The sequence below is a fragment of the Cephus cinctus genome, unplaced genomic scaffold (assembly GCF_000341935.2).
Source record: "Cephus cinctus unplaced genomic scaffold, Ccin1 Ccin1_scaffold0215, whole genome shotgun sequence".
Taxonomy (NCBI): domain Eukaryota; kingdom Metazoa; phylum Arthropoda; class Insecta; order Hymenoptera; family Cephidae; genus Cephus; species Cephus cinctus.
In genome coordinates this window covers 2,235,728-2,249,041 of record NW_014332933.1, presented here as the reverse complement: position 1 = coordinate 2,249,041, position 13,314 = coordinate 2,235,728, and the positions used below count along the sequence as shown (strand labels likewise).

General features: G+C 42.1%; 1 protein-coding gene across 8 annotated transcripts in view; it reads left to right on the top strand.

Annotated features, from left to right (window-relative positions):
• Positions 1–6,607: 6,607 nt before the first annotated feature.
• Positions 6,608–13,314, top strand: part of LOC107265274 (protein bric-a-brac 1) — a 45,893-nt gene continuing 39,186 nt past the window's right edge. For 2 of the 8 annotated variants that reach the window (XR_003058972.1, XM_025082371.1), the window contains exon 1: positions 6,712–7,881. Coding sequence is in view for 1 of the 8 variants with exons in the window: in XM_025082371.1 (XP_024938139.1) it covers positions 7,835–7,881 (47 nt within the window). In the remaining 7 variants the exon portion in view is untranslated. The other 6 variants (XM_025082372.1, XM_015734562.2, XM_015734560.2 and 3 more) reach the window with 5 other exon arrangements.

The window sequence follows — 13,314 nt, the reverse complement described above, 5'->3', positions numbered from 1 at the left end:
GGGCGGGGGGGGGGCTATAGGATGCAGAAGGGGTGGAAGAAGGCAGAGAGGGACCTAGAGGCTAGAGGGATAGAACGTTCGGGAGAGCTGTAGGTGGAGGGTGGAGGGGCGGAGGGGTGGAGGGTGAACACGGAAGGCTACGATTGATCCGCGGTCGCCCATCCGACCCACTCATCCAGCCTGCACCCTCCACGAATTCACTCTGCACTTTTGCCGTCTTCCTCGACATCCTGGACCATTAGCCAGCCACCCCTATTAGTTTGGTCATCCGTTATTAGCGTTTTTCCCAATTTCACTGTCGACCGCGGAACGACGCGGGATTATCCCTGGTTCTTCTCAATTTAGGGGGTTGGAATCCAACCCGCCCGGTTACTTCAGCTACGTAACTTCCGGTTTGGTCCTATTCAAAATTCGGCTGATCATCTTTAACCCTTTTTATTGTCCCGTGCCCTGTGAAAAAAATTTTAGGGGTGACTTATATTTTTCAAATTCCACCCTCACGCTATATTCCACGTAAGGGTGTACCTGGTAAAATTTCATACTCAATTCCCCTTTTTACTTTCTATCGAGTTTACCTGCTTTGCCGGTAATGTAGGAATCTGCCTGCACGTCCAAAACTTTGACTTATACCCACCGCGTATGTAAATACTCGTGGGCTACGGGTTGTTGTACACGCGCAAGGGAGCGTTTGGTGCTGAAATGTGTAGAGAGACAGGAAAAAATGTGTCAGATAAGAAAGTCTCACTATTTTTAAATTAAGTCACCTGGCAGACTTTCTCTGGGAATAATATAATACTTAATAGGGGTTGGAGGTGGGAAAAAATTGTTAACGAGGGAAACTTTCAAAAGGGGTTAGAAATATTTATATACCTACCGTATCTTCACCCTCGATACTCGGAACCATCCGACCCTCCTCGATCTATCCGCGCATTAGTCACCACATTAAAAAGGGCTCGTCATACGTCAGACATCGATTTTACGTTTACGTTCCAATAAATTGAATTTAACAATTAGCCAGTAAAATCGTCACAGGGATACTCGTATGTGCGCTTAACGAATGTACGCAGACGTCAGTACTACGTACGTATGCACTCCACTTCATGCACTCCCGTACCTGTGCGAGTTTCTCTACACGCGCCGCAAATAGAATTATACAATACCGTATACGCGACTATTATTAACCCAATTTCACTGGAGGACATATCGCACGTACCGTATATCACTCATTTTCACGTATCAATCCGCGTGTCTCTTATTCCCTTGAATTATCGATTCAAAAGTTTTTATTTAGTTTTTTTTTTAATTTTTTAATTTTTTTTTTTCTTATCAAAATTATCACAAACTTTTAAATTACCATCGAACCCGTATCATTGCCAGCGGATCGAGTGTCGCATGGTGAGTTATTATTATTATTATTTTTTTAATACAATATAAATTTTCCCACGCACGAGCTCCTTATAACGCATCGTATCAGCTATGTTATAGAACGAATTAGAACAATTTCACCATTACTACTATTATTAAGGAAATCGGTGTTACGTAATCGAGCGAACTATTCGATTATGTATATGCCAAACTGGATCGGTCGTGCGAATTTCGCATTCACGTATGTGTCATGTATGTACGTATATGACTCTGCCAGCTATAAGTATGTGTAACGATTATTTTTGGCATCCATCGATATCGTTTATCAGTTGCTATTTAATCGATCGATATGATATTGAATTATTGGCAATCGAATAGCGAGGATTTTATACGTTTAGAATATTCTTATACGTTAATGGGCACGAGAAGTATTATTGCTAATTAGCGAAATTTAAGAAATTACATGTCTCGTACGCAACTGGCAACGAAGTACTGATAGTGATATTTTTATTATACGACTTATTCTTTTGTTGTTAATTATGGTTAATGAGCTGTGTATATAACGTTGGGGAAAGATTCGGGAATTTGTGGGTTATCGTGGTTATAAAGCGAGAAAAAGAATGACGGTATACTGTTTGTATTATGTATTTTTATATTTGCCTCAGTCCGTTGACGACAGCCTAAAGCTGATACCTTGCGCTAGGAATTACGTAAAAATAAGGTTACGACTATCGCGGAATTTCATGCGAATTCTTCGGGACTAAATTATTCCCTGTTTTGCATTAGGGCACGCCGCGTACATTTGAGAAGTCCGGCAGAATTATTTACACGGTCCAGGGACTTTAGGAAAAATGATTTTGAGAGAATGAAAAAAATAAGAATGAAAAAAATTTGATTTGCGAAATCTATGGGATAAATTTGCAAAATTCCTTTTCTTTTTATTTTTTTAAATAGGATTTACTTTTCGTCTCGTCAGGTATACTTGGCAACGATATCAAAAATACCAGAAATTCTCCTCGCCGGTATCTCCGCTACAGTGAATTTTCAGTTAATGAAAATTTTCGTGAAATTTACGTAATATTACAAAATTCGAAGTATTTGTCGTTCGAGTGGCTGATAAATATTTTCAAATTTCAAATAATAGACCCGACTGGTGTCTATGTTTTGTCATACGCAATAAACACGTTGCCATGCTTGTCACAGTGATTACAAATTACCATTTTTTTCGACAGGTCATCTGGGGTCCGCGATTAACTTACGCGTTACGTGTAAACGATTGTGCGGACTTTATAATTAAATGATAGGCGGTTGTGTTTCGAGGAAAAAAAAAAAAAACAAAAAAAAATGACAAACACGTTATCCGCCTGGATACTAAGAAAGATATTAATCCTACGTATAAAATTTCGTTACACAGCATCCAATCGAGTACCAATCACGAGACCTATCTCCGGTCATAGATGAAAGGAGATAAACCAAAAACGAAGGAACGCACTGATGCAAATCCGTAAAGTTGCGACCACGGGACCGTCTAATTTTTATAACGAAAACCTCAAAAAAATTTTCTCTGCCTACCCCCCCTCCGCCCGCCGGTAACTCTCACAAAATCTTTGGTCACTGAAATCATTCTGTCAGAATGCGTTTTACAGCGAAGCGTGACGATCGCGTAACGTCTGACGTGTCTCGAAGGAAAATCAAAAAAAGAAAAATTAAAAATTTAATCCACGGTACATATATGCGCACACGTGATAAATGAACGGCACCTTGAGAAAACCAATAGCCAAAATCCCATTTGGGCAATTTCGCATATCGAAATGCAGAATGGACGTTGGGTCGTTGACATCAACCAAAAATTCAAGTGGGTCCGGATGAAAAATCATGCCGAGCTACCATTAGCGAGTGTATTGAATATTTTTATGGTGCTTTTATGAGACGGCAGAGTTAAAAGGAGGGGGGGAGAAAAAATTATACGAGCGCCCTTTGAAAATTTTACAAAAAAAAAAAAAAAAAAAAAAAAAAAAAAAAGAAAAAAAAAGTGCCGCCTGGGTTTAATTGAGAAAGTAATTACGGCCGCCTTACAGATACCTGGCTGGTTTCTCGTCTCTTCCTTTTTTTTTCCTTCTACTCTCGACCTTCTCCTCCCTCGCCTTGCCTTCCCACTATTCTCTACCCCGGAATCATTGAATGGTGCAATGATATTGTAAAATGGGTGTTCATCCAAGAATGACGAGTCGGTGCCGAGGAACTGTATATTGGTCTGAGCTGTTGAAATCTTGTCGTCAAGTGCCTCTGCGACGTTGGGAAGACGGAGGAAATAATGTTGGCGGTGTTGTTTTTTTTTATTTTTTTTTCCTACCATTTTTTTCCATCCCCCCCCCTCGCCGCTCTCCTGCTCTCTTTTTCAACGTTGGATTTTTCTCCTTTTTCATCCTCCATTCACTGGTTCACCCGGGCTGTACAGTACTTATGGTACCTATAAAACGGATAATGCACCACAGAGGCCCACGAACTGCTATACCCGAAGCTATAGATAATTTATTTAATTGCTAGATATTATTAATAATTCGTCTCGTTCCGCTGCAACGACGAGCGATCATTGTCGTGAAAGATGTATTTACTGTATAAATGCACGATACGTCAAAGAAATAATAGGAATGAAAATGAGATTTAAAAAAAAGTATTAACAGTATACGACATCGAGGTATTTTGATCGTGAGAAACCTAGTGGAATTATATATACAGGGTGCGTGTAAAAAAAAAATGATTTACCCAGAACGCACTGCACGTTATTTTCGATCCAACGAAAATAGATAATAGCCTCGTGAAAAATGTTTTTACTCGTACACGTGTGGAAGGACGACAGTGCAGATTATGAAAGGCACTGTATAACGATCTAAATATGAATCTACCTGTACGTCCAATAGCATCACGCACAGTCCAAGAATATCCGGAAAGCGAATTTCTCTACAGCGCGTAGCGACGACCGATTTAGAAATCGCGAGTCGTGAAACGATCTGTATAGAGTCGCGGGCACGTTCCCTTCCGTCGGGCCGTTTGAAAATGAAAATAAATTTTCAAAATGCAAAACGTCCTTTGAGCCCACTCCTTCGATGATAATATAGAATTAAATCGGAATAAACAAACACTGATCTGCCGTGTCGTCAAATATGAAACGCCCTGTAGCTAGTACTGTACTTCGGTATTACAAATATCGTACGTTCGTCTTATCTAAGAATATCCAAGAAGATAATTTTTAATCACAGCGCATCCGTAGACGATACCGCGTACGTATACGACGGACCATTATTCTTGAAACGTACTGTATCGCTTGGGTTACGAGTTCCCATCCGTCGCGACGCACCACGCGTTACCTAATAACGCTCGGAAACGCAATTACATTACAGAGCGGCTTCGCCGGGTGGCCACGTAACGAAAAATCAAATTATGAAACGACCTGTAGGTAGAAGGTTGCAAGTACATTGGATATACCGTAACGTCCGTACCGATGCGTTACCTAAGAATACGCGTAAGAAGATATATACCACCCACCCACCCCCTCCACCTCTCCTCCCTTCACCCCGTTTTTACGTAAATCTGTAAATTCTACGTGGGTGGAATTATTACGGCTTACCGGTGCAACGTGGAAATGCACTTGCATCTGCACTTGGGAACTCCGTGAATATATATATATATATATATATATATATGGCTGTATTTATATTATGTAAGAATAGCCAAACAAATTTTTATCCACTAAGACTGCACCGGGATCTGCTATTCCGTCTATGCAACATGTCTATCGTTTGTAAATATCTATATACACGCTGCTGAGTCAGAGTGCGTGTGCCCGATAGACGCACTTACGTTGGCACGCATGTGCGTACGCACGTAAGAGACTACACGCACCGCGTATGTGGCTGAGAGTCGAGCGCAATTCGCTGGTGTTACCTAAGAATCTATATAGGCGCTTATAGCTGGTACATTGGTAGTATAAATGTATACAGGTATATCTGGCACCCACATGTCCAGCGTGTGACTGTGCGTATGCGTATAGGCCTCGGCAAAAGTACTCATGGCCTTCCGCGCCACCTGGCCGAACACGTCTATACTTTTTCTATTGCAAAGAATCAAACGTGCCATCTCGTTGAGACACAGTCGGCTTTTTTTTTTAATACTTGGATTACGTCATTGGCTTCGTAGGGACAAGCGTGTCTCGATGATTTCAGAGGGATTGGGTTATCTTGGGATATGTCGTTTGCGTTAGGCTGTATACGGTTTAATTTGAGAAGGAATAATTTATTTGCTCGGTTATGCAATGGCGTATACAATGCGGATCTTTTGGTGGGAGGTATTTGAGATAGAGGTTAAAAAAAATAGTCAAGGTAACATATTTTTTTTTATCTTTGGCAAATTTGGAATTCATGTTTCGTCGAGTGAATTATAGGATTTTTATTTGACGCTCTTTAGAACGGAGATCAGATTTTTTTTTCTAATCGATACACGTTTTTCGTGATTGGAACACATTTATTAATTTTTATGGGTAACTTCTTTTTTCGTTCTTCTTTTTTAAATGTCAATAAAACTCGTGTTGAAATTCTGTGATCGTATCCTTAAAATTTATGTCTGTGTAGTATGCTGGACATATAAGGACGGAGCTCTAAAATACGTTATCGTTCGTGGTATTATAAAAAGTGATATAATGAAAGAAAGGGATTGCCAAAAATTATTATTATCGAGATTGATGACGTGGAGGATTTTTTAAAAATTTTCAAAAATCGCAATAGCGAATGTACGATGAAATAATGTGTTGCACGAAGAAAGGGAAAAAAAACAATGCAGTGCCGGTACTTTCGGAATAATTTATACAGCTGCGTAAAACTTATAGTGCGTGCAACACTTTTACAGAGCGTCGCCGCCCTCTCCTTCCTCCCCCTCCCGTCGTCAGGACGCCGACTTTTTTTTGGTCCAACGACGCCTATGTCTGTATGATTCGCGAGATCCGCGAGAAAACGTGTGTGCGTGAGCGTTTCACACCTGACTACTACGCGAGTCAAGCGAGCGACTGTAAGAGCAACTTATTTTTAAATAATAAAATAAAATAATGTTTCTCGACATGACAATTACGTGCACGGTGTAAAATGAATTATCGTGTAAAAATTTTTCATATAAATCACGAAAAATTGATTTATTTTGTCGGTAAAGTCTGTCGTATACGGTAGGTTAGTTGACCGCGGGGCCGAGCGAGCGCTGAGCTGACAGTAGGCCGGCGACGTCACAGTGGGCCGGTTGAGCCTTCCTTCGTTCGATTCAGGCAGGCTCTCTATTCATTTTACATGTAGCAAGGTAAATATTTATATGCAGTGTCTATTTTAACCGTGCCCAGTGCGTGCATACGGCCGAGGACGCTGCATCGGCCAGCGCGAAATGTGATTTAAATGTCAGAAGAAGAAAATAGAAAATGAGGAAGGAGATGGAAAATAACGTAAAAACGAGAGGAAAGCACATACGTTACAGAGATAAAAGGAAGCAAGAACGAGTAGAGGAAGAGAAAATATTTATGGCTCGAAGAATAAAAGAATTATATGTACATACATATAATGATTAATAACGTCGTGTGAATTAAAGTTACGAAGCTACGTCCGTTTCGATTCGTGCGTGATACGCGCCTCGTTACACGCTTCCGGGATGATTTAAAATATCCATGAAGGATAACCTAGTGGGACACGCACTTCCTCGACACCATAAGGAACCAGAATTAGTCATCCTGGATGTACGAGAATTCTAACCTCCTTCATCGGAATACATCTCTGGCGATCTCTCTCCTGGCATTCTCTCCATCTCTCTTTCTCTCTCTCTCGGCTTCGTTTTGGTGGCTCAATCTCTAGAATTCCGTAGCCACCTACGGCTCTGAATATCTTGACAGCTTGACTCCCGCCAGGAACACACACTCCCTGTACACGTGAACCTCTTCGCCGTGGCTCTAGTTCTCGAGGCTTGTCTCCCGCGAAAAAGTTTGCTGTCGCTCTGTTCATTTAACGTCTATGTCTCCTCTCGTCTCTCGCCGATCAGTCGTGTTTTGTCGCGGAAGCCAACGTTCGCCGGCAGTGCGTATTTAACTTTTGGCACGCGTTTTTGAACCTTGAAGTGACACGCGTCGAATTTGTATCTCAGTCTCGTACCGGGGACAGTGTGCTCTACATAGATCACGCACGTTCTATACCAGTTCTGTTCGATTCTAGTGACTTTTATTGTGACGCGTTTCTTCGATCTTTTTTCTCCTTTTTTTTCCCTTCCCTATTCTACATCCGTATCTCTAGCCAAGAAATACATTCCAATGTCACCATTCCGAGTCTAGCCTAGTTCAGACGCTGTCTGTGTTTCCCTGTCATTTCGTCCTTGCCACACTGAAACGTCCGGACGGTGCACGCGTTCGGACACGTGTTCAACCATCTGCAGTAAACTTTTCCAGAGGATGATTTTCCTCGTCGTGAATGAGGATTCAGCCAGAAGAAAAAATCCGTACGTAAATTGCAAAGGTACAGAGTCTGTCTTGTTTTCCGTTTAAAAAAAACGTTTATTCTTTTTCGAGAAAACTTTTCCAAGAGAGAAACGACGGAGGAAGAGAGAAATGGATTTTTTCGTTTGAAAACGTGTCCCGACGGTGCGCGCTTTGTTATGACTACGAGGATCAGTCGCTCGAACGATGCGTAAATAAAAGTTTTAAGTGCGCATCGAGTCCAGTTGCCTTGATTTCGATCAACAGAGAATTTTCGTGTGGAAAAAAGTAAATCGACGGATCGAAAGAGAAAGAGAAAAGTGTACGAAGAGAGAGATTCTGAAATATTTACAAAGGAACGGAAAAAACGACGGTTGACAACCCGTCACGATGTTCAAGGAATAAATCAAAGATATGGAAACCGTACGAACAAGAGTCGTGAATGTTTTCTTACGAAGGTCTAACGGACGAAAAGGTTTTTAACGACAAAACAACGGACAACAGAGAATGGGAACATAACCTCTCACTAAAAAGCTGATCAGTGATTAGTAACCATTGACACCGGCCGGCCGGTATACTTGTACCCGATACACGTTCAAACACGAAAGGTGACCCCCATCTCTACGAGAGTAACAAATTTTTCACGAGAAAGAGATTTCCGAGGAAAGAATGTGAAAATATCTTGAGAAAAAGTGTTTTTTTTTTTAAACAGCCAAGTGCGTGTTCCCTAGACGAATCGTGGCGGCTGCAATCAGGCCGGTATACGAGAGCGTCACGTGTATGGACGTGAACGCAGAAAAACAATACGAGGGAGAGAGAGAGAGAGGGCGACTGATACATGCATATAAAATGGAGAAAGAAAGAAAATGATATGACGTAACGATACCAGGAAGACTATTGTTTTCCTGAGCAAAAATCGTCCCGACGATAGTCTGTCCGTAAGCGATAATCGGTATCGATTTCCTTTGGCTCCTTTTAAAAGGCCACCGGTTTCACATAAAGGTACATTTTTATCGGCCCTTTCTCGCATACCTACCTTGACGATCTGCATGACCGATCGACGGTGGAAACTGACCGGCGCTCGGTTCGCAACATATATATGTTATGTATGTACACTAGCGCGGCCCTGTTTCGCAAAACACGCGCCATGGACGTTTGACGTTTCACGAAGGTCGTGCAGCTCGCGGACGCACGTACGTACTTACGCACTTAGTCACCCACGCGAAACAAGCTACGATTTTCATCGTCTACGATCTCCGGTAAAACTGCAGAGTACGATTAATTCTTGAAGAGCTTCGCACAAAAAGAAAACGATCCACGTCTAACTTCAAGGAAAATTCGTATTCTGCAGTTTAGTCCGATCTCCCTATAACGATTTGCTATTATTGTTTTGTATATTTTAATAATTATCTCTGCGCTAAAATCGTCACGCTTCTCTATCGTTAAATTAATTCTTCCGAGGTGACCGTCTACATTGTTATCTGTTGCACAATTTTTCGTGATCTTGCAACGTGGATATCCGAGGAAGGCCTTTCGCGCCTAGTTTCTACGCTCCTGGCCATGTGGGCAAACTGTGCCTGATAACAATTGACGTTCCTACGACATTGTAGCCGCCAAATAATTATCTACGATTCATCGGCAATGATACCCAGAATGCAACGGGCTTGAGGGATATCTGTATGCGTTGTTGGGTATTTTTTTTTTTTTTTTTTTTTTTTTTTTTTTTTTTTTTTTTTTTTTTTTTTTTTTTTTTTTCGTAAATTTTTCCAACTCTCACGAGCCTCCCTGATTCTTTCCCGGGGGACTAAATTCTGCCTCCTGTGAATTCGCTTTAATATCAGTTGAAAGAAGTTGAGTGGGGAAACGCAAAGAGGGAGATCAGGGTGAGAATAGTTCTTGACACTGGAGTGGAAGGATTCTTCACGTTTCTCTTATCCCAGCGAGGATCTGATTGATGTACCATTTCTTCAGCATCGCGTTTCCCAGCTTCCCTTGCTCCTTTCAAAACGTTCTAACGAGCCGCATCGATCTGTAATTGCAATCGTGTCTGTATACGCGTACACGTACTACGACTATACATATATATAGAGTCTCATTATCTCAAGACAATTTGTTTACTGGCTTCTCGTAACTCTATAGGTATTTTCAATAACTATCAGCGACAAACCGCGTACATTGTAAATACGCATTTTATTGGAAAAAAAAAGAAAATTTCTTAACTCGAGAACAAAAAAATCTTTCGTAACGATCTTTCTGGACTTTCGAACTTAAACGTCCGTTAGCTTAGCCAGAGAGTGGTTATCTGGTAATGCGTGTCTATCAGTTCTAGCTCGTTCGCTGTAATTATTCTCTAGAAATATATCACTGTTAAATTCACATACTGAGCTACGGCTTATACACAGTATCATCCACGAACTTATTTTATACCATTTAAATAGCCCCGAGTCAGTCAGGCATTGTCTGTGCTCGGCCAAGCGTAACGCTTCGTTCGTTAGATTTCAGGAAAAATTCCTAAAGACCCGGTATCCGTGCTCGGCGCCTTAAGACTAGAGTTACGTTTCTTCCCGCTCGCAGCTGCCACTTTGGCGCGCGATTCGCCACTGTCGTAACGTCGAAGCCGCGATCGTTGGGAAATGCCGGTTTTCACTGGGTTCTACAGGCTCGTCCGTAGGCTGGTTGCTATAATGTAGTCATAGGTAAATATACCTGAATAGGCACAATATATAGATATACATACAAGTGATATACGAAATTCGTTCCAGTCGCGTCACGCCGAATGGCACGAGGGTAAAAGAAATCGCGACTAGTCGCCTCATGGAAATTCACGGAGCGGCGATTCAGGCTTTAAGGCTGATTCGCGCAATCGCGTCCCACGACGTTTTATCGCGACATGCCAAAGGACTTTTATTGGAATTCAGCGAGTCGTCTTAATACACCGTTACGTATGCGCTTACGGGTGAGTTTACATGATACATTTTTTTTTTCCCTTCTCGCAGCGACATCGTCTCTCAGACCGAATCCTTCAATGTCAAACCGTACGTACGTTCCGTACAATAATTCGTAATCCGTTCGTTATCGTCAGTCGCCTTATCCTCATCAGGTGCAACAGTCATTTATCTCGGTCGATCGCAAGGATAGTTGGTCCAGTGACGAAAACTACGGTCACACGAATGAAATCTTTTCGAAAAATTATTTTTTCCAGAAATCTAATCGCCGATACTTTTTACACGTTATCCGACAGGGTCGCGCGTGCTATTCGCTTTGGCGAAATTAGGCGTCATTCACAACGGACGGTACGCAATCATCGCAATATCCCAGTCGTAATTAGCCTACGTGAGCTGAACTGCCGTAACGACACGCGTGAGCGGCAGCTTTGTACATTTTTTTTAATAATTTTTTTTCTCCCTCTCGCTCTTACCTTCTGTCGCCCACTGTTCTCTCTCTCTCTCTCTCTCTCTCTCTCTCTCTCTCTCTCTCGCTCCGTTCCTTTTTTTACTTTACTTATTTCTCTCTCACTCGCACCCGCTTCGTCCGCTCTACACCTCTCTCGCTCTATCTCCTTGGCTCAGTCCTTCCCCACACGACTGACTCGCTCGCTGCTATTCATCGGCATTAAAATCGATACGTCCCATTAAATGCCGGCAATGCATTTGGAGCACGCGAAACGTGTGTTCGTAAAATAGAAAAAAAAAGCCCTTTAATTAGTCGCGAAACTCTGTCATTAATCCAGGGGAATTCGGACAAGCATGCGTTCGCTACGCGGATATCTGCCAACGTGCTCCGGTCCGGTTCCACGTTCCTCCGGTCTAATGCTATTCGTTCCTATCATCTCGCATAGGGTTATCCGTGCGATTTACATTATACCCATAGGCCACTTCCTTTTACTCTATGTCGCTTATCGCTTAGCAACTTTTTTAATCGCCGTTCGCGCCGTCTATAAATACGTATTGCCTATCTTCCTGATAATGAGTCCTTCCCTCTTCAACTTCATCCCCTGTCTATACGACGTGCCCCATACGTGACCTGCTCTACCGTTTAACCTCGTATCGTTCAGAGAATCATAGCGATTAGGGATGAAAGAGGGTCGAGAATGGCACAAGGGGCTGGGACTGTAACACCGGGAAAAATTGTGTAAGCACGGGAATTATTTTTATGAGTTAATTGAAAAAAAAATAATTTTTTTATTTTCACGTGGTTAATAATTTTATGATTTTTTTTTTTTTTTGGAGTTTTGACTTTTCAATTTTTTATACCATTTTCAAAGTATATCCCGTCAATGGGTCGATGATCTTAACATTTGTTGTCACTAGCGTTTATACATGCTGTATATACGTATATACTGAGAGTATGCGTACAATGTATTGTTCGATCCCTTGAAAATTACAAGACTCGATATGGGCGAATCAAGGTGAACTGACGTCCTATTGAAATTCGTTGCGTTATCTCCGTATCGTGATTAAGTACTCGCGTATCGGGTTTATCGAGCGCGTTAATTATCAAAGTAATTATTAGCCGGTCAAAATAGCGCTCCCAAATCGGCCAATCTAATTGAACGGACTTTCCTCCGGGGGCAAAAGGCGGAAAATTGCGGATAATCGGGAATGGCCTAAAAGGATTTTCGTTTCGTAGTCAAGTAGATGGGAGATAAAAAAGTGGGTGGGTCGGAGGCAAAGAAACGTCACTAGCGACCTACAGATGGGTCTCCTGGTGGTCCTATTTTTTGAGAAACTTGAAAATTTTCTTATCACCAATCACAGTGGCTGTACTGACTGGTTCGTATGGAAGTTACCGGCTGAAGTTGATTGGGAACAAAAAAAGTGAGGCAATCGAAGGAATATACGATGAAAATATATAAGGGGGTGAAAAAGAGGGTGTAAGGGTATATGGAAATAAAAGTTCATACAAAGTTTGGTAATTCGATGCCTCCCGGGCAAATACCCGATTTACTGTCAATGGTATTGGTACCATGTCAATAGCAAATAAATATGGGGTCGGATGATCGAGCGAGATTGGTCCACTCGATGCGATTGAAAGGGCTACTCGAAATCCTGCTGGAGTCCGAGGCACGCCCGAAATAACCGTATGTTATTCCCCATGTGAGAGAGAGAGAGAGAGAGGGGGTAATGGAGAAGAATGGATAAGGAGAGATAGCGATAGTCGGAAAGGGTGAACAAAAAATACAAGAGCCCACTTCCGCATTGGGGAAATCGAGCAATCGGCGAATCGTTTGGTTTGCCCTTTTTATTGCTCCGAATTTACGTCGGACGTCGGACACGTTCAACACGAGTGTTTAACCCGGGCGAAAGCCTCGATCGTAGTTACAGTTAAACAGCACGTGGACGAATAGGACGAATGGGACGAGAGTGCAGGAGGCGAAGGGGAAGCGAGAGAGCATGAGGGATGGAATTAGGAGATGCGATACACCTTGGTTACCGAAGTGAATGGTGGGGTGGGGG